This window comes from Ambystoma mexicanum, chromosome 3q, assembly GCF_040938575.1.
Source record: "Ambystoma mexicanum isolate Mex_15411 chromosome 3q, UKY_AmexF1_1, whole genome shotgun sequence".
Taxonomy (NCBI): Eukaryota; Metazoa; Chordata; class Amphibia; order Caudata; family Ambystomatidae; genus Ambystoma; species Ambystoma mexicanum.
This window is the reverse complement of record NC_090926.1, coordinates 904,525,624-904,547,614: the sequence shown is the minus strand read 5'-3', so window position 1 is coordinate 904,547,614 and position 21,991 is coordinate 904,525,624. Positions and strand designations below refer to the sequence as shown.

Sequence of the window (21,991 nt, the reverse complement as noted above, 5' to 3'; positions counted from 1 at the left end):
GCATAGTTCAGAAATGAAGGATGTGAGGAAGAGGAAGACTTGTATAATTGGCAAAGAAGGTGGTAGAAGAAACAGAAGGAGATTAGTTTGCTTAGAGAAGAGGTCCAGAGTGTGCAGAGAAGTAGCCCATGGAGAACCGCTGAGGGCACAGAAGAGGTGGGCGCTTGAGATAATGTGGTCAGACAGTAGGAAGCGATCCAATCACTGTCACAGAGCACTGTCATGGATACCAATAGAAGGATTTTCAAGGAGACAGAAGGTGGTAGATTGTCTTTTAGAGAGCACAGAGATCAAAGAGGATAGTAATTGAGGAGTATTTAGAATGTGCAGCAGCAAGAAGGTTTGAGACATAAATGAGTGCTGTTTCCATGGAGCACCTACTATGGGACCAATATTACAATGGGGCTGCCAAGTTCATTGGTCATAGTAGGTAGCAATCTGGTGAAAAACTAGATTCACAAATGTTTTGTAGTGAGGGTGATGAGACAGGCTGATAATTAGTTGGTTTCAAATGACTGTCAGCAGAGGGTTTCGTTAGAATGAGTAGGATAGTAGCTGTTTTGCAGGAGGCAGTGAAAATCTTGGATGCAAGTGGGAGATTTAACAGATAGGCAAGTTAAGGGGTGCTTGGTCCTCGATTGTCTACTTTGCAAAGAGGTCGATAAAAGCACAAGCTGGACTTATAGCCAGGAAAGGAAAATGGGTGCCAGCAAAGCAGGTGTAGTGGGATGGGGAATGTGAAGGATTCCAATCAAGCGCCACCCACCGGACCAGGACCTTCGCCCTTAGTCTTAGATGTAGCGTGCAATAAGAATGTTTTTTCTTTATTTTCTATGAATTCGAATTGAGCCGATACCCAACCCGTCTCACACCCCCTTTTACAAATACCCCGGGTCAAAATGAACCATGAACCATGAACCAGGCAGGTGGGTGGTAACACAATATTTATTTATTTTAAATTCAAAGAAAATCACACATTTATATTGGGCAGCAATCACCAATGGGGTGATAATTACAATGAAAACAGTATTACCCAAATTGACCTTTTACAATTGACCTATATATTATTTTAGTTATTTTATATTGGGTTGGTTTTGGATTATAAATATTATTTTATATTGGGTTGGTTTTGGATTATAAATATTATAAGGGGATTGGGTGGGGGGTTGCAAGGGGTTTTGGATTGGGTGTGGGGTTGCGGGGGGTTTCCCCCCGCATATATTTCCTAATTGACCTTCTAAATTAGGTCAATTCTCCCGAGGTCAATTGTGAAAAGGTCAATTAGTATACAACCATGAAAACCACTGAAATACACTTGGGTAAACTTCTACAAGAACATGTCCAAAGCACAAATGAATAGGAACCCTTTTTCAATTAGGATAGATAGCACCGAGTTAAGGTTTCCCTCTGCAATGTTCCCTCAAACCCCAATTAATCATGGATAGAAAGAAGCAGCAGGAAGACAGGAATATGAGGCAGCAAACAGAATCCAAATCCAAAATAAGAGGCAAAACCCTTTTCAATTGCTTAAAATGACTCTCAGATTTTGACAAGTAATTAATTATATGTGTGGTTAAATAATGAGGTACGTATGTTTTATCACAGTATCAGGGATGTATTATCACTATCAACTATAGAGCAATGTATCACAAAAGGCATACAGTTCAAAAGCAATTTGAAAGTGAGAACCCCAGTGCAGTCAAAATCACACGTTTAAAAGTTGCATTGTTACCTTTTTACAGTTTTAAATGTCAAAAAGTTCTTTTTTTTAAAAAACAAGTGGAATACACAGAATCGGAATGCGGTTTTTAGGCTGGGGAATCGATGCACATCAGAAGGATAATATAGAAGTGAAAGAGTGACTATAGCTGGATAATTGGTTGAGATTTTCAAGGTGAAAGAAATTTGGTATTTAGTAAAATAAATCAGTTAAAAGAGAAAATTGGTTGGAAAGAAAGGCAAGTTTTACTTAAACTAGATTATCAAGACTATATTGTTAAAGAAAGACACGGTACGCTCCAAGGTTGATTGGCGACATCAACCTTTTCACCCCGCGTTCAACTTTATGTGGGAATTAATTTGATCAAAATAGGACTACGGATTTATGATCTATGCAAGACAGAAATGAATAGAAAAGTGGCGCTAATGCTGGGAGATCAAGGACATAGTGAACAGAGAATTCTAACAGTCTTAAACAAGCTACCAGGGTATGGATAGGATTACTTAGAAAATAGGACAAAGACAAAGGGTCAAGATGGGGTAGGCTGTGTGTTGCTCTGGGATGGGGAAATATTCACAATCCGTGCTTGAATTTGGGACGGCCAAACAGATTGTGGAATCAAAAGGTTCTGGTCACAGCGAGGCGGCTCTCTTTACAGCACAAAGCTGGGCAAGTATAGTCACTGGATGGCAAGGATACAGCGGGCATGCAGGTAGTGGGCAAAAAGCTGGTCTGGTCACAGGATACTTCCCAAAGTGTACCACAGCTTTTCCCCTTTGTTATTGGGATTATTAGTGGGGTTTCCTGATCAATGGCCTTGCTGGAATAGGGTCAGCAAGGATTTGGCCTGGCGGTAGGGTCTGGAATCTTGCAAAAGTGGATCTGGAATGTCTGGATACGCAGGCACTGGAACTTCAGGAGAGTCTGTGTGTAGAGTGTGTCAGCATCTCTTATTTATAAGACAGGTGACATCACAGAATTTATGGTTGGGTAGAACTAAACTAGACCTGCACCCAAGAACTGGATAGGTCAACCTATGCTCGTCGCCTCCTCCAGAAGGGGACTCAGTTTAGGGGGTTGTGTTTTATGAGGAGCAATGCCATCCCACAGCCCTTTTTGCCAAAAATCAATCTCAACATAAATCACACATTTGTACAGTTGTGGCACTTTTGCCAATTACATAGGAAGATTACATATTTCACGCAGAGCATGGCAGACTAACTTCCAAGTTTGTAGGACTTTGTTTCGTCTGTCTAATAATTTTTCATCCTTTTCAGTGAGAACTGTTATGCCTAAACTTCTATAACTGTATACATGTGTACATATTATCATAAGGCATGTTAATATTGAATTTGAAAGTGGTACCATACACACTTTCCTCAGAATATTGAATTCTCTGCCATTTCTGTCCCTTATATGCCAGTGAAGGCTACCACGTCTTAATTTAAAGCCACCAAAATTGCATCTAGATAGTGAAACTTTCACATTTCTGCGTGGCCCAATTGCGGAGATAAAATTCTCAAAGTTTTATTAATAAACTAGTCTTTTGAGCCAAAATGGGCTGGCCTTTGTCCTCCACTGGGACCAGTTTTTTTCTTCAGGCTACCACCAGATGTCAGTTTAGCCCAGGGCTGCCCTGGAGTTTCCCCAGCTTGAGTAACTGGTGGTTGTCACTTCCAAAAGTCGCACAAAGGTGTCCCAGATCTATTGTCTCAAGCTGAAACCCAGACAGAAGCCTGACAAGCGTGTGATATTTCTTTTTCTTGGTCATTCAAAGTTTCAAAAGGCAACAGTTAACGTGTAGGTGTCCCAGAAATCCCTTGAGGCTCCTGTTGGGGGAAGGCCCAGCCCACAACTGTCCCTTGAGCCATAGTAGAACCATGTTTGGCAAATTTTCCAGTAAAGCCATTGCCTTTATTACTTTATTTTATTTTGTTCTGGATCCGCAGCAAGCCTGTTGAAATAAAACATCTCATACATGCTTCCCAGCAAAACCCCCTTTACATTGCTAGGCCAAGACAGAGCCTACTTTCAACATTACACTTTTAAAACTGGCATTTTCCCTTATTTGCAAATGTGCTTTTTAACACATGGTGAAGTCTGCTGGGCTGACCATTTCAACAGGTTTTCTCTTCCTTCTGACTTCCCAACAGCGTTTTGCAGCCCTAGTCAGTTTCTCTAGAGCAATCTGTTCAAGGCACAGGTCCACTGAAATTGACACATGCCCATGGAGCTAGGGTTTCTTTTGAAGCATTGATTTTTGACATTTGTAGCCCAAAAGTCAAGCATTTTTTCCATGCGGCTGAAAGTAAAGCTTCTATTGATTTCCTGGATCTGGGCTGACACAGCCTGTTATTCAGGGATAATGCTCTTTTCCGCTAGAGCACAATCTGAATATGAATGGGCATGACAGGGCCTCACTGATTAAAGCCGAGTAATGTAGAACAGCAGAAAAGAGCATCAGAGCGGCATCATTTTAAATGTAAAATATTTCCCTTTTTCAATGGGAAACTTTGGCCTAGCAGCAAAGCAGCGCTGCTTTTGCTCTCCGCTTTTATAGTACACACCAGAACACACCTCGGCAGCCTTTCTCGGTGTGCTCCCTGTTCTAACTTGCCCAATGCTGCTTCGCAAAACAGTGCAGCCATCCTTTTGTAGCTGCGAAATGCAGTTTTGATGCGAGGCAGTGGTGCTCAAGGGAGCCTGTGCAGCCATTTTGCTGTTAACTGCTGAAGTGCAGCTTGGTTATGGATGGGAATACTGCTGAGTGGGTCAATGTATCCCACAGGAGGTAAGAGTGATGGTTTGGGGAATGGGAATGAGCATGGGGAGTGATGGAAGGGCTGTCAATATGTTTCTTATATTGGAAATCTTTGAGGAAAAGTGAAAGACGCAGTCTTTGGGAGAGAGGAGTAGATGGGGCATGTCTGGGTTGAGCATGGTTTGGAGTGTTGAGGAGAGTAAGGTGGGATGGAAGCAGAGCGAGAGACAATGAGGTTGATATTGGGAGAGTATTTAGTACAGTCCAGGACAGATGAGTCAAGATGGATTCCTTGTAGGATTCAGTGAGAGAAGGAGAATAGGTTTTACGTGTCTTAGGCAGTTGCTTGGCTATTAAGTTGGTGAATGAGGGGAGTGATTCAAAACTGGGGTGAGATGGAATGAGAGAGCAAGCAGAATAGTGGTGCGCAAAGGGAGAAGCACGGTCAAAGTGTGTGTCCACACAGGCATGTTCACGACATCATCTTCAATTTAGTGTGAGCAAGGATGGAAGATCCAACTCATGCTATGTAGGGATCTATTGCAGTGGGCATTGTTGATGGAGGGGGCTGACCTAGAAAAGTGCAAGAGTGATGGGGATTGTGTGGCGGAGCAGCGAAAGACAAGGTCAATAAAGTTGCCTTGGTTGTGCGTCGGCCGACTGTGAAGGGCAAAGAGAGATTTGTAAGTGGATGGAGTGAAACTCAAGGCATTGGGCATTTGGTATACAGTGATAACGACAGAAATAATAAAATAATTGTCAGTGAATTTAAAACAACTAAATATTTTTTATTAAATAACAGAAATAACAAATTATTGTATTGTATTTTAGCTCATGTTAACCTTTAAAACTATGACTAGTAATTCTTTTTTTGAACTGCAATATTGTTTTCGTCAGTAGGTGCCACTCTTTCTATGGCTTTTTTAAATGTATTTTGACCAGAAACACTGCAACGCCATTTTTTATTTCAACATTATATGCGATCAGACAGCTTTCAATGGAGGTCCCTTTTCATTTGGATTTTTTCTTTTATCCTGGTTTACATTTGTAATTTTTCCGGATTTCTTCACTTTTGGGTCCCTGGATTTGGATTAAAACTGGTTCTTTGGGTTCCAGCCATCTTTTCTGCCTGAGTAGATTTTTGGTTTTCGTTTGGATTTTTCTAATTCTTTGATTTCTTTTCTCCCAATTTTCATGATTTTTCATTTCGTTTTCATTTTGCTGGATTTCTTTATATTTCGGTCAGTGGATTGGGATTTAAACTGGTTCTTTTGGTTCCTGCTTTCACTTCTGGCTCACTGGATTTTTGGTTGGATTTATTTGCTTTTCTTGGATTTCTTTTTACACCTTTTTATTGGTTTTCTTCAAATCCTGGTTGCATGATCTGGATTTCTTAGTTTTTCATCTGGGTTCCAGCTTTTCTACCACACTCTGATAGATCTGCTTTCTGGACACCTCTTGGTAAGTCTTTATTTCTTTATTTAGTATTACAAAATAAATGCCACGCTGTGTAAATATGCTATTTAATCTATTCTGACGGTGCTCACTGCGGTTTTGTTATATACATCTGTCGTTTTGATTTCGGTATAAGGACACTTTACATTGGAGACAATGCATTTCGTTATTTCGGTTTTCATTATTACATTTTCGTTATATTTTTCATTCCGATATTTATTTTTCGCTATAAACACATAGAACCGGGCATTCAAGATGAATGAAAGGGTAATGTTACCCAAGCGGAAAAACAGGGTCTCGGTGGGAGTGAGTGAAGGGTTAAAGCCATGTCTGTCAAGAAGTCACACTTTATAGCCTGGCTGTGGGATTGAGAGGGCCTGTGGGGGCTCGTAAAGCCCTCAAGCTAAGTAGAGACCTACTCAGAGGTAATTAACTGAGGGTGTTGCCGTCTTTCCGCCAATCCTAGACCATCATTCTTCATGGGTACATGCATTTCGAATTGATTTGTTCCTCCACTGAATTTGTCATGTTTGATATCTATTTCCTAGAACAGCTGCTCTTCGGAAACTTTTCCACCGCTGGAGAGTGCAGTGCGGCTCCACACCTGCTCTATCCGACACCTCTACGCGTCCCATGCAGGACAGGACTTCGGGGCAAGTATACATAGTGGTGCTGTGACCTTCATTCAATCCTTTTTTATGCGCACTCTGCTTGCTTTAGGAACAATGCTTCCTTGAAGTTTTTCCTCATACCTCGTTAATTTTGATGATATGCCAAATCCGACAAAGTCTTAAGTGTTTAAACGCTGCATCGACTGCAGGGTTTGAAATGTCCATCTCTGATCCTCACCGGATGTATCTTTATTGCCTTGGTGAAGGTCATGATACTTAGGATTGTGCGTCGTGTCAGTCAATGCACCTCAAGGCACTTCGGGAATGGGAGGCAAATATTTTCACTTTCCTCCACAAGGAGAAGCATAAAAACAGACTTCTTTGTCAAAGAAGAGGAGCCACCACTCGAATGAAGTTCCTGAAGATCAGACTTCCAAGGCACCTTTCGCCAAGCAATCCTCTAATCCAGGGGTCTGTAACCTTTGGCTCTCCAGATGTTTTGGACTACAACTCCTATCAGCTCAAGCCAGCATAGTCAATGTGAAGGAATCATGGGCGTCATTGTCCAAAACATCTGGAGAACCACAGGTTGCAGACGCCTGCTCTACTCCAGAGGAACGGGGGACGTTTAGGCTTAGGATGCTTAACATATTTGCCAAGGTGCCAGTGGCTCCAGCTTCAGTGCCGACTGCTTTAGCCCCGGACCCACCCACACGATTTCGGGCCCACTGCGCTCGGATGAACCATTAGAGATAACGATAGGTTTCGCAGCCACAAACGGCGTACAAGTACCTGTCGCGAGGTCGCAATGCTCAGTTTTCAGACGTCGGCCCTCCAATCTCTACACTTCCTTCCGGGAATAAGCCCTGCTCCATAGGGGTACATTCATGTCTCAATTTGATGACATTTATGACAAGGAAGGGGACCCCACATTTGCTTTGGTTTGGAACCTGTTCAACCTAGTGAAGCTAGGGACTTTCCAGAGGAGCTCTATGGTGAAAAAGGGTGATTTGGTGGATCATGCAGCCGACTTGCAGGAGGCAAGTGGCTTGGACACTCCTCAGAGTTATACATGTGCCCTGCACCTTTTCCAGGTAAATGCAAGTGTTACAGGGCTCATTTCCATGCCCTGCCTGTGGAGGGAGCCCTTTTTCAAGGTGCTTGATTGCGGGGCCCCTAACAAACCTTGAAGAAGGCAGCCGGGGGAAGTGACGCCAAATTCTGTGGGCTGATACAGCATTATGATGCGAAGCGGGGCTCCAGCAGGCAACACCAGCCAGAGCCCACGACCGAGAAGAAACCGACTAGCCAACCATGGAATTTAATATTAGACCTATAGACAGTTTGGCTTTCCAGGCCGGAACATTGTAGGGCTATGTGGAAAGAGGGCAGGGCTTACATCCCCTCATGAGCCCTTCCCATGTCACACCCCTTGAAGTGGTTGGTCAGGGTAAATTGGCCAAACCTGGGAAGCAGTGTGATATTTAAAAGGTCAACTTGGGTCAGGAGGTGGCAACAGGAGGACCGAGAGACCAGTGAGGGGACAGAGGAAGGAAGACTGGAGGCGGTTGGAGAGAGGGGTGTGTAGGAGTGGTTGTGCGCGGGTGAGAGGAGTGAGTGTTGCAGTGGTAAAGTGGAACTAGAAGGGAGGTAGTAGTGGCAGTGTTTAGTAGTGAGTTGTGGTAAAGAAAGAGGTCATAATAGAAATCGTAGTATTGGCAGTAGTGTTGGTAGTAGAGAAGTAGGGAGTACGAATTGATAGTGGCGAGTAGTAGTTGTACTAGCGGTAGCAGGGTGTAGTGTTAGAGAGAGAGAGGAACGTGTGACAAATCAAAGGCATTTGTCCCTTCTCGCCAACGCTAAAAGGGATCCCTGTGAGGAACACCCTAAACCACTCATCCTAGACGCATACATGGGACTAATTGCTACAAAGACTACTGTACCATATTCTTGTTTGATAGAGACAGAAGTGAGACTGACTATCCCTCTTTACGCTACTGGGCCAAATGAACACTGTTTGTATATTAACACATGTAGTACTCAACCATATTCCACATAAACAATATGGTGGAGTACACACTAAACTTCTGTAAAAAAACATGATTTTATTAAATTCTCATTCTATTACATCAAACAACCTTATTGAAAGGCATCAAAAACACACAATTTGAAGTCATGTTTTAGTCATGATTAACACTGATAAAGACAAAAAAACGATGCACCGTTTTACAGAGGTTTAGTGTGTACTCCACCATATCGTTTATGTGAAATATGGTTTAGTACTACATGTGTTATTATTCAAACAGTGTTCATTTGGCCCAATAGCGTAAAGAGGGGTAGTCAGGCTCACTTCTGTCTCTATCTTCTATGATATTAGTTCCCCTCGAGTACTGACCCCCCATTAAAAGAAAATTGGGAACTTACCTGAGTAAGGTTAAACCATATTCTTGTTTGGCTGAAGGTAATGCTGGAGCCAACAAGCATGAAGAAGGAAATGAGAATATATCTTAGAGAACCTGCATACTTAACTGGGACCAGTGGAGGAAGCTGAAGCAGAGTATCGAAACCGAGCAAGCCCCCTGATGTGAGCACGCCTGAAGAAGATGTGGCTGAATGCCAGATTGAGACGTTGGCTGGCCAGTGTATCTAACAACGGGGAACAGAATTACCACAGGAAAGCAGAGTCCTGCTGCAGGTGGTGACGAGACCACATCTCTACCATGATGGACAGGGCGCCCAACCAAACAAGCCAGACAATCCGAGAATGTAATGGGAAGCGTGAGCAGCTTCCATGTGGTAAAGCCCATAGATGGCGTAAGGGAAGCCGAGAGCGGGAAACCAAGAAGCATGAGGAATGAGCGTCATTGGGAACGCAAGCAGCTTCCTAAACGCCTGCTTCGTACCTGGAAGAGGGACAGCCGAGGATGAGGGCGCGACAAAGAGAAGGAAGGAGAAACCCAATACCGGAGAAGGCAACCTGAGCGAACGCAAGAACCTACAACGTTCCCCCGCATGCAGAGAGGTAACAGGGAGAACAGGAGAGGCGAGAGGTCACCAGGACAACATAAGATGAGAAGAGGAACTTGTTGTCAGGAGTGGCACTCTATTAAGAGTGGCACAGGACACCCAGAAAGGGTTTGGGTGGTTGTGCCAAATAAAGTGGACAGATAAGAACACACACAGCGGAAAGGAAAGAGAACGAAGAGTAAGCAAGAGTAGCAAGGGAAAAGATACAGAACGAATACCCTCTTGGGGTGTATGCAGATATAGGAAAAGAGTATTCCACGAACCTTGGAAATACTCTAGCCTTCTGCACAGTTTGCTATAACAGAGGCCCACGCTGATTGCTCATGACTTGGAACAGCAGCTCTGGGTGTCTGTAATGTAGAAACAGGACAAGGGAAGGGGCAGAGGTTGACTGATGGGAACCAACAGACAAGCTCTGTACAAAAGGGTCTACAAACAGTACAAGAGAAGATACTACAGACAAATCCAGTAAATGAGGTGATAGCAAACTAGCAGAAGGAAATGAAAGGAAAGTCGTGTAACAGGATAGGATAGCAGAGGACAGTAAGGAACAAGGTTGAGAGCTCAGAGGAGCAGGAAAGCAATGAGTAAGCCCACAGGGGTAGGACTGTAAGGGAGAACACCCAGAGGAAAAGGGCTTAGGGCAGCAGAGTAAAGCAGACTGCACGGCAAGGATCCCGTAAGGGCCGGGCAGTAAGGAGTGAACCCTGAGGGACAAGGCCGATGAACGTAGAAGGTAGCAGAGGACTGTAGAGAGCTGCTAGGCCGAGAACCCAGCGGAAAAGGTAGGTAGTAGGCAGCGAAGCGGGATAAGCTGCAAAGTAGGAAGGCCCAGAGGACAAGGGCTGAAGGCAGCCGGAGTGAGGCAGGCTGCAGGGCAGGGAGCCCAGAGGACAAGGGCTGAGGCAGGAAAGCAGCAGAGCGTGATCAGCTGCAATGTAGAGGGTACGCAGGGCAAGGGCGGAGGCTGGAAGGCAGCAGAGCGTGATCGGCTGCAATGTGGAGAGCCCGGCAGGGCAAGGGCGAAGGCTGGAAGGCAGCAGAGCGTGATCCGCTGCAATGTGGAGAGCCCGGCAGGGCAAGGGCGAAGGCTGGAAGGCAGCAGAGCGTGATCCGCTGCAATGTGGAGAGCCCGGCAGGGCAAGGGCGAAGGCTGGAAGGCAGCAGAGCGTGATCCACTGCAATGTGGAGAGCCCGGCAGGGCAAGGGCGAAGGCTGGAAGGCAGCAGAGCGTGATCCGCTGCAGTGTGGAGAGCCCGGCAGGGCAAGGGCGAAGACTGGAAGGCAGCAGAGCGTGATCAGCTGCAGTGTGGAGAGCCCAGAGGAGCAGGGCTGTGAGGCAGGGAGCCTGGAAGGCTATGGCTGGAGGCAGCAGGGTGGAGCAAGCAACAAGGCAGGGTCCAAGCAGGAGTGAAGGTAAGCAGCATACAAGATCCGTAGAAAGAAGCAAAAGGTGGAGGAAGAACTCTCAGATGCAAGAGGCTGAGCCACTTGCAGGCAGCAGCCTTTATACTGCCTAGCCCAGCCCAGAGGCAGGCTAATTGGTTGCACCTGGCTAAACACACCTGCAGGCAATCGGCCACCTCCCTTTCTGTTCCTGGGCTGGTGGAAGCAGGGCAAGTCTCTAGGGCTTCTGGGGGGTGTAGTTCCATTGATAACCAATAGGAACAGCCAGGAATCAATGCTTGTAGCCAGGTGCATTATGGTATGCGTAGTTTGTTGGAAATAATAATTAAGCAGCAAAGTCTTGCAAATGGGAAATAAAGTTTCCAAAGTAAATATAGATAGATCCAAGAGTCTGTTGTAAATAAATGATAAACATATAGTCCAAATTGAGTGTAAATGGATGCGCACATGGCGCAGGCATGACACTTGTTCCAGTACTCACAAGGAGTTACTAAATATAAACCTATGTAATTGGAAATGTATAGAGCTTAGAATCAGGGGCTTTAATAACACTGACTGGGAAGTCTATGAAGGGTCCACACCAGAACCTAATAAAGGGAAAATATTACATAAGCAACAAACTGCAAAGACAAGAAACTGTGACAAAGTCTTGTAAGAGAGAAGGACAAACAGAGAATCTGTAATTGGGGAAACATCAAGTGGGCGGAAACCCCAGCCAAGCTGAGAGCCGAGATCAGTAGGTCTAAAACCTCCAACCAACAACTAAGCAAGTATCACAGGGAAAGTTGGCATAAATACTTCTCTAAAGCGAATATCAAATTCACAAATGTTGTAGAGGAATAACAAGAGCCAAAGCAGGAGATCAGAAGAGACTATTCCTGAAGATCCTGCTAAATAAATAGCAACAAGAGTAAAGGCATCGATACAAAGAGGCCATCAGAAAAGACTGGTACATCAGAAGAATCAAGCCAATCTCCTGGGATTGTTTAGGTTTAGTTTCTTAGTGGTAGGTTTAGGGTAGAACTAGATTTGGATGGAGGGCTTTTCTTTCTTTGGGACACCCTGATGACAGACTAGCACCTTTCGTTCCTTTAGATAGGTAGGTAGGGAAACCCTCTAGAATATGGAAAGCTAGGTTGTTGTCTTATCATTTAATAAAATTATTTTGGAAATGTCCTCAAAGAGACTGATGCCTTCTTTCGACCCACCACGGAAGGTAGCAGGAGAAGAAAGGATGTAGTGGTGGTAGTGGCGCAGGAGAGGTAGTGATAGTGGAAACAGAGCAGAAGGACACTAGATTAATATCATAAGGAACAACAGTTTAACCCAGGTAAAGAGATGACTTCATTCTGGCTAGTACATCCCTGAAAACCATGTTCTTTTTTATTACAAAGGGAAGTGATTTTAAAAGTCAATATTTGACTTACATTATTTTTTATTTTAATGTTTAAAGCGTGGACCTAGCTCAAGAGCCGCGGAGCGCTGCACAGGGTGTGGGTAGCCAGCATATGTGCTGGCACATTTAAGAGTAGCGGAGTACTATGAGTTACGGTGTGTGCATCGGTATGTACAACCATTGCAATCAGTCCTTGGTCAGGTGTGAAAGATTTGCAAAATTGAAAAATTGTGAGGACATTATGACATGAGGAGTCTTGTTTGCGGATTCTCTCTTTCCGGGGGAGTTGTGATTCAAACCGGTTGATCAATTTGCTGGGTAGAGCGAGTGACACCAGGTATGTGGAGCCTAGCCACTATGTACGGTGACTGCTTTGTAGATACATGCAGTCTTGAACAGTATCCTGGCCTGAAGAGGAAGCCAATGTTGGTTGTGTAGGATGGGAGTGATGTGCTCAAATTTCATTGCACCTGTAATAAGCTGTGCTGCAGCATGGTGGACTGCTTTTAGGTGAGCCAAGTGAGTGGGTGGGAACCCAGTCAGGAGGTCATTGCCACCATCTATGTGCAAGACCAAAAGAGCCTGCACTACGGTTGAGAAGTTCTATTATTCAAGCAAATGTTATGGAGGAACTCTCAGAACACCCCATCTAAAATCTCAGACCTGTTTTGCCAAATGCCCCGCTCAAATAGGTATCAGAAACATACACTTTCACATATTTTTTTTAAAATAAGCTTAAGGGAAAGAATTGCCCCCCCTTATCCCACACTCCCACTGGCCCCCTCTAGTCCCCCCGCACTCCGTGCCCCCAAGTCACACTTCCTCAAGCTCTCTACCATCTCAAACTAAATGTGTATACCACACAATGGAGTAATTAGGAAATACATTTTTCCAAATGTTATCTACAATACGGGAAACTTCATATGATTTTTGACTGCTATTGACCCATACTAAATGTGTACCTACAACAAAGCCGACATAACCTATTTTGAATAGAAACAACTACTGTGGTATACCATGCCAAAAGTGCTTTTTCAAAAAGGCATTGTTACCCCTTAAAGACCAATTCTAGTGTTACCTTTCTTCTCAAGCTTCCTTATCGTCTCTTCAGATTCGGTCTGCTTGGTTCTGTACAACGTCTTCAGGTCCTCAGTTTCACTATTCTTCCTATCAAGGATCTGAAAAAAAGGAGGGAACACAATCACGCCAACAACCAAGGAAATAACACAAAGAACCAGAGGCAAATTACAGACTTATAAACTACATTTTGCCAATAAGCCAAATAGTTTCCCCTCTGAGGTTTTAGAAAACTACATGCAAAGCAGTGAGTTTCATTTAGAAACGAGAGGCCTTTTACGACCCCAGGACCAACAACAATTCACTGCAAATACTGTGAATGTGGATTCCCACCACCGGACCTACTGCCCTCTAGAGACCGAATCATTGAACCCTATGAAAATTGTATTTCACCCGTATAACCTCTTCCCATCAATTGCCTCTCAGCCCAAGGAAAACATCAGCCCTAAATTTAGGACTTTTCCAACCAAAGATTTAGGGATCAGTCTGGTTTGCGGCCAAGTGGTAAAGGGAGGCAGTGTACATCTACAGGGTACTGTATGGGTACGGAAGTAGGAGACAAGACACAGGAGTGTTAGTTTGCTTGATACCTTTTTATTCAAAGTAAAAGAAAGGGGGCTTGGGGTAAATTCCTAACTCCCCCTAATCCTAACAGTGGTCCCTGCCTCAACAAAACGAATATCAGAATGTCCAAAATAAAGTTCTCTGTCCTGTGTCAAAAACATAATATGATTCTCACACTCTAAACTTAATATAACATGAAAAGGGAAGAACATGTCTCTTGGCTGGCCACCTACAGCCTTGCTCACCGTCTTTAAAATGAGTTCCAAATTAAGTGCAGAAAGCAATCAAAAGTTCCATGAGAATTAAGGGGATGATTCCCCTTTCCAACTGTATCCAGAATATACATCAACAAAATAAATTCCAAATTAAAGTCTAACCAAGTGGATGGTTTGCTTCCCCTGGTTTCGCTTGAAATTCTGAAGTCCAGCTCTATTCCTCTTTGTTTTGTTTCCTTTTGCCTCTCTTTCAGCCAAGCACTGTGACGGGTTAGATGCCTTGTAGACACATTCTTTACTTTTCAAGGCACCATTCCTTTCTCCTTGGTTTCTCTTACATCCAAGCCTACGTTGCAATCCCGACTTTCTTTAGAATGTGTCCACATTACAATAGATTTGGTTTACTTGCCTATCAAGTACTACTCCCGTTCTCCCCAATCATGGTGACGATAAAAAGCTCTGCTATTATCTCACGTAGGAGTTCCAGACTTTCTGGTGGGGTTCCCAAATTCTCTCTTTGGGATTTGTTCTACTCTTGTCGTTCACCCCGTACTCCTTCCGAATTGGGAAATCACTTTCCGATGATGAATATCTTCTCACCTGTCGCACTGGGAACTCAGCCTTACTTGTGCAATGCTTTCTTACTGCGGGACTCGTGGGGCTTTGATTTCTTGTAGCCAGTCGGTGGTACGCCCAGTAGACAATTCCCTTGTGGAGTTGTCCCCTTATTCTGACAAGTATTTTCAGTCTCTTGTCGCAACCACGTTATAAAGCAGTTTGTTTTACTCCCTCAGGAGTCTGAGACTGTGGTCTTCATTCCATCTGGGCTTTGCGCCCTAGGACGCCGGCGTCTCCTCTCAAGCAGAGTCTTGTGGACTATGCCCTTCGCGTTTCCCCAACTGTCTCCCGTTTCTTTTATCCGCCATTGACTGGCCAGAGTCCTTCTCATGCTCTCTTTCACTCTCCACACTTGGTGTGCGCTCTGCAGTCTCTCACCACTGCTTCTGCAACTACAACTGCATCTCTCTGACTTATTGGTGCCTTTGCCAGTTGTTATGGCCAGCTTAATTTCAGTGTAGTGATAAAAGACTAAAACATTGGACATGCTTTCCTTTGTGATCCTTCTTACTCTTCCTCGTCTCAGTATTATTGGTCCAGATTACTGATGCCATCTTGCATGCATACATGGGCTTGGATAACAGGCAAGGATTAGGACAGGGTGGAAATGATGGACGTTAGGAAACACCTAGGTTTAGGTAAGGGATACCCTCTCCTAACAGAAGGGACAAGATCCCCTGGCTTGTCAAAGTACTTGCATAGAGACATTTGGTTCCTTTGAGAGCATGTCACACATTTCTGCAATGACTATGCAAAGATTTATGATTAAAATGTATAATCATTGCAATTTAGACTGACTCCCACTAACAGTTAATTTTAACATCTCAATCTGCAAGTTTTGTCCCCAAATAGATGTAGACCGGGGACTGCATACATAACTTGGTCCCAAACCTGGACACCTTTGTAGCAGCATTCGTTTTACCATTACCTTAACCAAAAGTGCCTTGTCCTGACCAGCGGGAAATGTAAGGAACCAGGAATGAGACACAGACAGAGACTTACAGTTTTGGCCGAAAAAAGTTCATGAAAATAAAAGGGGGTTGGGAAATGCCTTTCTGTCCCTATTCTAATAAGTGTTTCCCTACCTAATACAAAAACTAAGGGTATGTCCAATGTCAAGATGTCCAAAGCAAAAAACGTCCTGTGTCCAAAGTACTATTCTGGCACTCACATTCTAAAAATGTACTTTAAGGTGAAAAGGAAAAGTATCTTTGGTTTTAAGTAGCATACAATTGTTCGAAAGGAAATCTGTTACTCCAACATAAATGTTCCAGAGGGATAGCGTTCCTTGTTCCAGAGGGTGGCTCCCTTCCCTTGGATTTCTCTTCACTCTGGTTTATATCTTCAAGAATATCAGTGCCTTAGGTTTCTCTTTATTAACAACACAACTTGCATACAAAACAACTTTGCTGTTAGTGTTCGTCTTGGTAGTATATGATAGGTTATTTATAACGTGCTTTATACCCAAAGGTTTCTAAGCGTGGACCGGCGTTTGAACCTGTGGTGATCCGTGTCGTCTTGCTCCGAAGGCGAGCATGTTGCCCCTTGGATATCCTCCCGTGTACTCTCCTGCCAGGTCCTTTCTCCCCTTTACTATATTTTAACACATCCTTTTTCTAGTGTTGATGCATCCTTATCAGGACTTCAATAGGTGATGCATTTTTCACACTGCCCAACTTGACTTTGCTTGGTTTGCTTCCTTTCTAGGGCTTTCTTACATGAACACAATTGCAATTTGCATCTGTCTGGTATATTCTGCTGCCAGGGTTTTCTTATATGAACACACTTGCACCTGCCTGGTATTGTCATGTCACGCCGGTGGAGTGTCTGGAGACGCTGGCAGCTAGTGATGTGGATTGTTCAGTACGGGTAAACTAGCAGTCTAGTTGTTTCCCAAGATGGCCACCTCCCCATTATTGCAGTCCTCGGCTGACGGCTGCCTGCACTGCAACCCTTTCTCCATGCTGCGGTGAGACAAACAAGTTACTTATCTGGTAACGTTCTTTCGATGGGATGTTCTGACGACGTATTCCACAACTATGACAGGTAATCACCACAGCTGTGCTGCTTTGGAAAATTTTTGTCGTCTGCGTCCTGCGTCGATGACGTCGATACGCTGTCCTCGAGGGCCTCCGTCGAGCCAACGTCACCGGATGTTATAAGTAGGACGCACAATGCCCAACGCCCGTAGCCTCAGTTGTAGTTTTTTCCCAGAACGTATGGCACCAATCTTCTGCAAGTATGACTACAGAAATCCTCGCGGAAACAAAAGCTGCAATCGCATAAGAAATTCTGTAGAGGGGCAGGTAGGGAGGGAGCCATGTGGAATACGTTGTCGGAACATCCCATCGAAAGAACATTACCAGGTAAGAAAGTAACTTGTTCTTCGGAGGGATTGGTTCCTCCGACGTATTCCACATCTATGACAGACTCCCAAAGCAGTGCCAACGTAAGGAGGTAGGAAAAGAATTTAGAATTTTAGAATGCCCAATTAAATTGCAGAATAGAGGACCGCCTTGCCAAAGGCCAAATCTTGCCCATGGATAGAATCCACGGAGTAGTGTTTTACAAAAATATGGACATTGGCCCACGTGGCTGCTTCACAGATATTACGAATGGGAACACCCCTCTGCAGGGCAGTAGAGGCGGCCACACCCCTAGTAGAATGGGCCCATAAGCCTACCCAAGGGTCCTTACCCGCCAAGCGGTAACATTCAGAAATTGTCAAGATAATCCATCTAGACAAAGTCTGTTTAGTAACAGCTTGTCCCAAACAAACAGCTGATCGTCCACTCTGACACGGGACATGCATGACATGCAGAAACTTAAAGCTCTCCCAGGATCCAACCTATGGAGCCTCTCCTCTTCCTTACCAGGATGCGGAGGAGGAAAGAACGCCGGAAGAATGACCTTCTGGCTTAAATGAAATTCCGACACAACTTTCGGAAGAAAAGAAGGAGGAACCCTGAGGACAACCCTGTCCCTATGGAACACTGTGAAGGGTGGCTTAACGGAAAGTGCCTGAAACTCACTCACTCTGCGAGCGGAAGTTACTGCAACTAAAAACACAGTTTTCAAGGTCAACAGTCTCAAAGGGCAAGAATGTAAAGGGTGAAACGGAGCTCCCATGAGGAATTTTAGAACCAGATTCAAATCCCAACCGGGCACCTGGAAAGGAGACGGTGGGAACACATTAGTGAGCCCTTTCAGAAACTAAGAAATCAAAGGAATTTTAAAATAAGAACACTCCTCAGACGAACGCTTAAATATGGACTGCGCTGCCAGGTAATCTTTAATGGTACCCACTTGCAGGTCCGTGTGGGCTAACAAAAGCAAAAAAGACAGAACCACAGGCATGGCACATGAAAGGATCCACATTCTTAACCCTGCACCAGTCGCAGAACTTTCTCCAATGGCAACGGTACAGGGACTTCGTTGCAGGCCTTCTGGCCGAAAGCAACACCTCCATCACGTCTTCAGGGAGGACCCAATCCTTATACCTCAACCTTTCAGAAGCCAAGCATGAAGGTTGAGGGACTTCACCTCTGGATGTAGAACCTGACCCCACTCCCATGAGAGCAGATCGTCTCGGTAGGGAAGACGGCGTGGAGGGAAGATGGACATATCGAGAAGGTCTGGGTACCACGTTCTCCTGGCCCATGCCGGAGCAATGGGGATCATTCGGAAACCGAACCTCCATAACCTCTGCAGCACTTGCGGAATGACGGGGACTGGCAGAAACGCATACAGCAGTGGGAAGGACCACTCCACCACAAACAAGTCCCCTAAGGCTCCTTTTGGAGGAAATTCCCACAAGCAGAATCTTTCGCACTTCCGGTTGACACTGGTGGAGAAGAGATCCACTTGCGGGGTCCCCCACAGAGGGAGAGACACTGCCCCCCATTTTTGTTGAGGTAGTGCCTGGCCACTGTATTGTCAGTCAGAAGCAGGACAGTCTTCCCCCACATAGATGGCAGAAAAGCCTTCAGGGCTAGCCTGGCGGCCCTCAGCTCCAACAGATTGATATGGAGTTTGGACTCAGACGGAGACCAACGACCGTTGATTGTCAACTCGTTGGCATGAGCTCCCCATCCCCTGAGGGATGCATACGTCACGATCGTCACCTCCGGCCAGGGTAGTCAAAATGGAGCCCCCTTCATCAGATTGCCTTTGACGGCCCACCACAGAGATCCTGGGCGACCGAGGTCGGCACCTGAATGGGATCTGACATCCTGCCAGAGGACTGTGACCATTGCATCTTGACAACCCACTGCAGAAATCTCATCCGCAGCCTGGCCTCTGGCACCAGGAGAATGCAGGATGCCATGAGGCCGAGCAACCTCAAGAACTCGAACGCTGGGAGACTCTGGGCATGTTGAAACTTGTTCACCATCTGCAGAATGTGATGAGTCCTCACCTGGGGAGGGAAACACAGCCCCAGGTATGTGTCTAGCACTGCTCCGATGTACTGGAGTCGCTAGGTAGCTGTCAAGTGGGACTTCTTTAAGTCGAAGGAGAAGCCCAGCCTATGAAGGGAGTGGCAGGTGACTGACAGATGATCCAGGACTTGCTCGGAAGAGCGCGCCCTGTTCAACCAATCGTTCAGGTAGGGGTAAACGTGAATCGCCCCCTTTCCTGAGATACTCTGCCACCACCCCCATGAGCTTGGTGAAGACCCTCGAGGTGGAGGTCAATCTGAACGGCAGAGCCCAAAACTGAAAATGCGAGTCACCAACTGCGAACCTCAGGTACTTCTTGTGCTTGGGATGAATCGGCAAATGAAAGTAAGCGTCCTTGAGGTCTAGAGACACCAACCAGTCCTGAAGTTGAAGGGCCTGGAGGACTTGAGAGAGAGTAACCATCTTGAACTTGTCCTTCCTATGGAGCTTGTTCAAACCACGCAAGTCCATGATGGGTCTCAATCCCCAGTCTTTTTTCGGGATCAAAACATATGGGGAATACCATCCTTTGTTCCTCTCCGCTACAGGCACCAGTTCTATGGCGCCTTTCTCCAGCAGGGATTTGATTTCCTGTGCAAGGAGCGGATCCGGACTCTTCAAAGAGAGATTACCTGGTGGATTGTCGTGAGGCCTCTGCCGGAAAGGAAGACAGTAGCCGTGGGCTATGATCTCCAGAACCCACACATCTGAAGTAATGGCACGCCATTCTACAAGATGCTGCGCCAGCCTTCCCCCAACCGGTGAACCATGGAAATATGGTCTCATGACTGAGCTGAAGTGGCTGCGGCAATGCCTGAGGGTAAAGAGCCAACTGCCCTAGCGGCCTTGGCACCTCGAGTACCCTGTTTTCCACCTCTGGTACTCCTACAGTGGCCCCTTTGACTTGCAGCTCCCCTCGATCTACCAAAGGAAGAGTAGTATCCAAAGGAACCTCCCCTCCATTGCTGTCCCCTAGGACGAAAAGGCGGAGGTTGACGAACTGCAGCGCTCAACGACTTCACTGCAGCTTTGGAGGTCTGCAACCTCTCAAGGCTCTCATCAGCCTTGCTGGCAAAAAGATGGACACCATGAAAGGGCATGTTGAGAAGCTGGGCTTGTACGTCAGGAGCAAACCCTGACTTCCGCAACCACGCAAATCTGTGCATCACGGTGCTCGCCGCCATGGACCGGCTGACACAGTCTGCCATGTCCAGACCCGACTGAACGGATTCACACATGGCATCCTTGCCATCCTGAACGAGGGCAAGAAAACCATCCCGTTCCTCCCCTTCGGGAATATGTTCAGCCGCCAAAGACACACAATTCTACAGAGTGTGAGTGAAACATGCTAAGGCACACACGGAATTGGCTGCCTGTAAAGCCATACCCCCAGAAGAAAACACTTTCTTCGCCCAGCCATCAAAACGTTTGTCGTCCCTATCAGGAGGGATGGTTGGGTACGACGCCTGCTTTGCTAGGGCCGAGTGGGGTGCGTAGTCAAGTAGCAAGGGTCGCCACTGGCTGGACAGTATTTTTTCGGCAACGACTTGCTCACAGCCGGGAGACTCTCCGGAGCAGTCCAAGTCGCCGCCACCCTTCTCTGTAAAGCCATATGAAATGGCAGCACCGGGTTAGTGGGTGGACCTTGGTCAAGGATATCCGTCAGGTCATCCTGCAGAAAATCCACTGGTGGCGCAGACCCCCCTCCCCCCCCCCCCCCCCAAGTACTCCGTCACCCTCGACATGAGTCGCCTGTACGAAGATTCAGCATGGGTACCAGGCTCAGGCCTGCCAAACTCAACCTCCGGGGAGGTATCAAGACCACTGGCGTCATGCAAAGACTGACGCAGGTCTTCCAACTGGCTATGACCAGATAACAGGTCATCAGGAACCTCATCAGGAGTCAAACCTTCCTCAGACCCTTCATCCACCTCAGAGATGTAATCCAGAGGCTGGAATAAATCCCTGGATGAGGGCACAGAAAAAGGCTCAAATACAGGCTTTACCGACTTCTTCAGGGTCTTCCTCAGAGTTTCCACTGATGCACGGGGTACCTCCGGTAAAGCCTCCAAAAAAGGCAGCGAGGGCGCTTCCGCGAGTGCCTCAAAGAGGCAGAGGAATGGCGGGAGCCACTCTGGGACCGAGACCCCCTGGACTTACACCGACGATGCGGAGAGTCGCTCCTCGAATAGTCGGTCGAAAGCCCAGCTGATTTTGACTTTCAGGGCTTGGAAACCCTACCTACCGACAGCTTCTTCTTTCGCTCCTGCAAGGCCTTTGACATCAAAGACTGGCATTCGTCACAGTCTTCGGTGGCGTGGTCCTCGCCGGGGCACCAGAGGCAGACGTTGTGCGGGTCCGTAAGTGACATCTTGGAACCGCAGTCCCGACACTTCTTGAATTCCGACCATGGGGTAGAAGAAGACGACATGATCATTTCACAAACCAAATTCGAAGAACCGATAGAATCAGAAGAACCGAGATCTCCGAAGCGAACACGTTTGCAGAAAAAACGGAACCGAGGCTACGGGCTTCGTGCGTCCTACTTATAACATCCGGTGACGTCGGCTCGACGGATGCCCTCAAGGACAGACGATCAACGTCATTGACGCAGAAAATTTTCCGAAGCAGCACAGCTGTGGTGATTACCTGCCATAGATGTGGAATACATTGGAGGAACCAATCCCTTCGAAGCTAGTTT

The 21,991-nt window shown here is 46.0% G+C and overlaps 1 protein-coding gene across 2 annotated transcripts in view; it reads right to left on the bottom strand.

Annotated features, from left to right (window-relative positions):
- Positions 1–21,991, bottom strand: part of CEP112 (centrosomal protein 112) — a 3,147,769-nt gene that overhangs the window by 2,509,403 nt on the left and 616,375 nt on the right. For both annotated transcript variants that reach the window (XR_011305153.1, XM_069655053.1), the window contains exon 10: positions 13,456–13,555. Coding sequence is in view for 1 of the 2 variants with exons in the window: in XM_069655053.1 (XP_069511154.1) it covers positions 13,456–13,555 (100 nt within the window). In the remaining variant the exon portion in view is untranslated. The remainder of the gene's footprint in view (positions 1–13,455; positions 13,556–21,991) is intronic.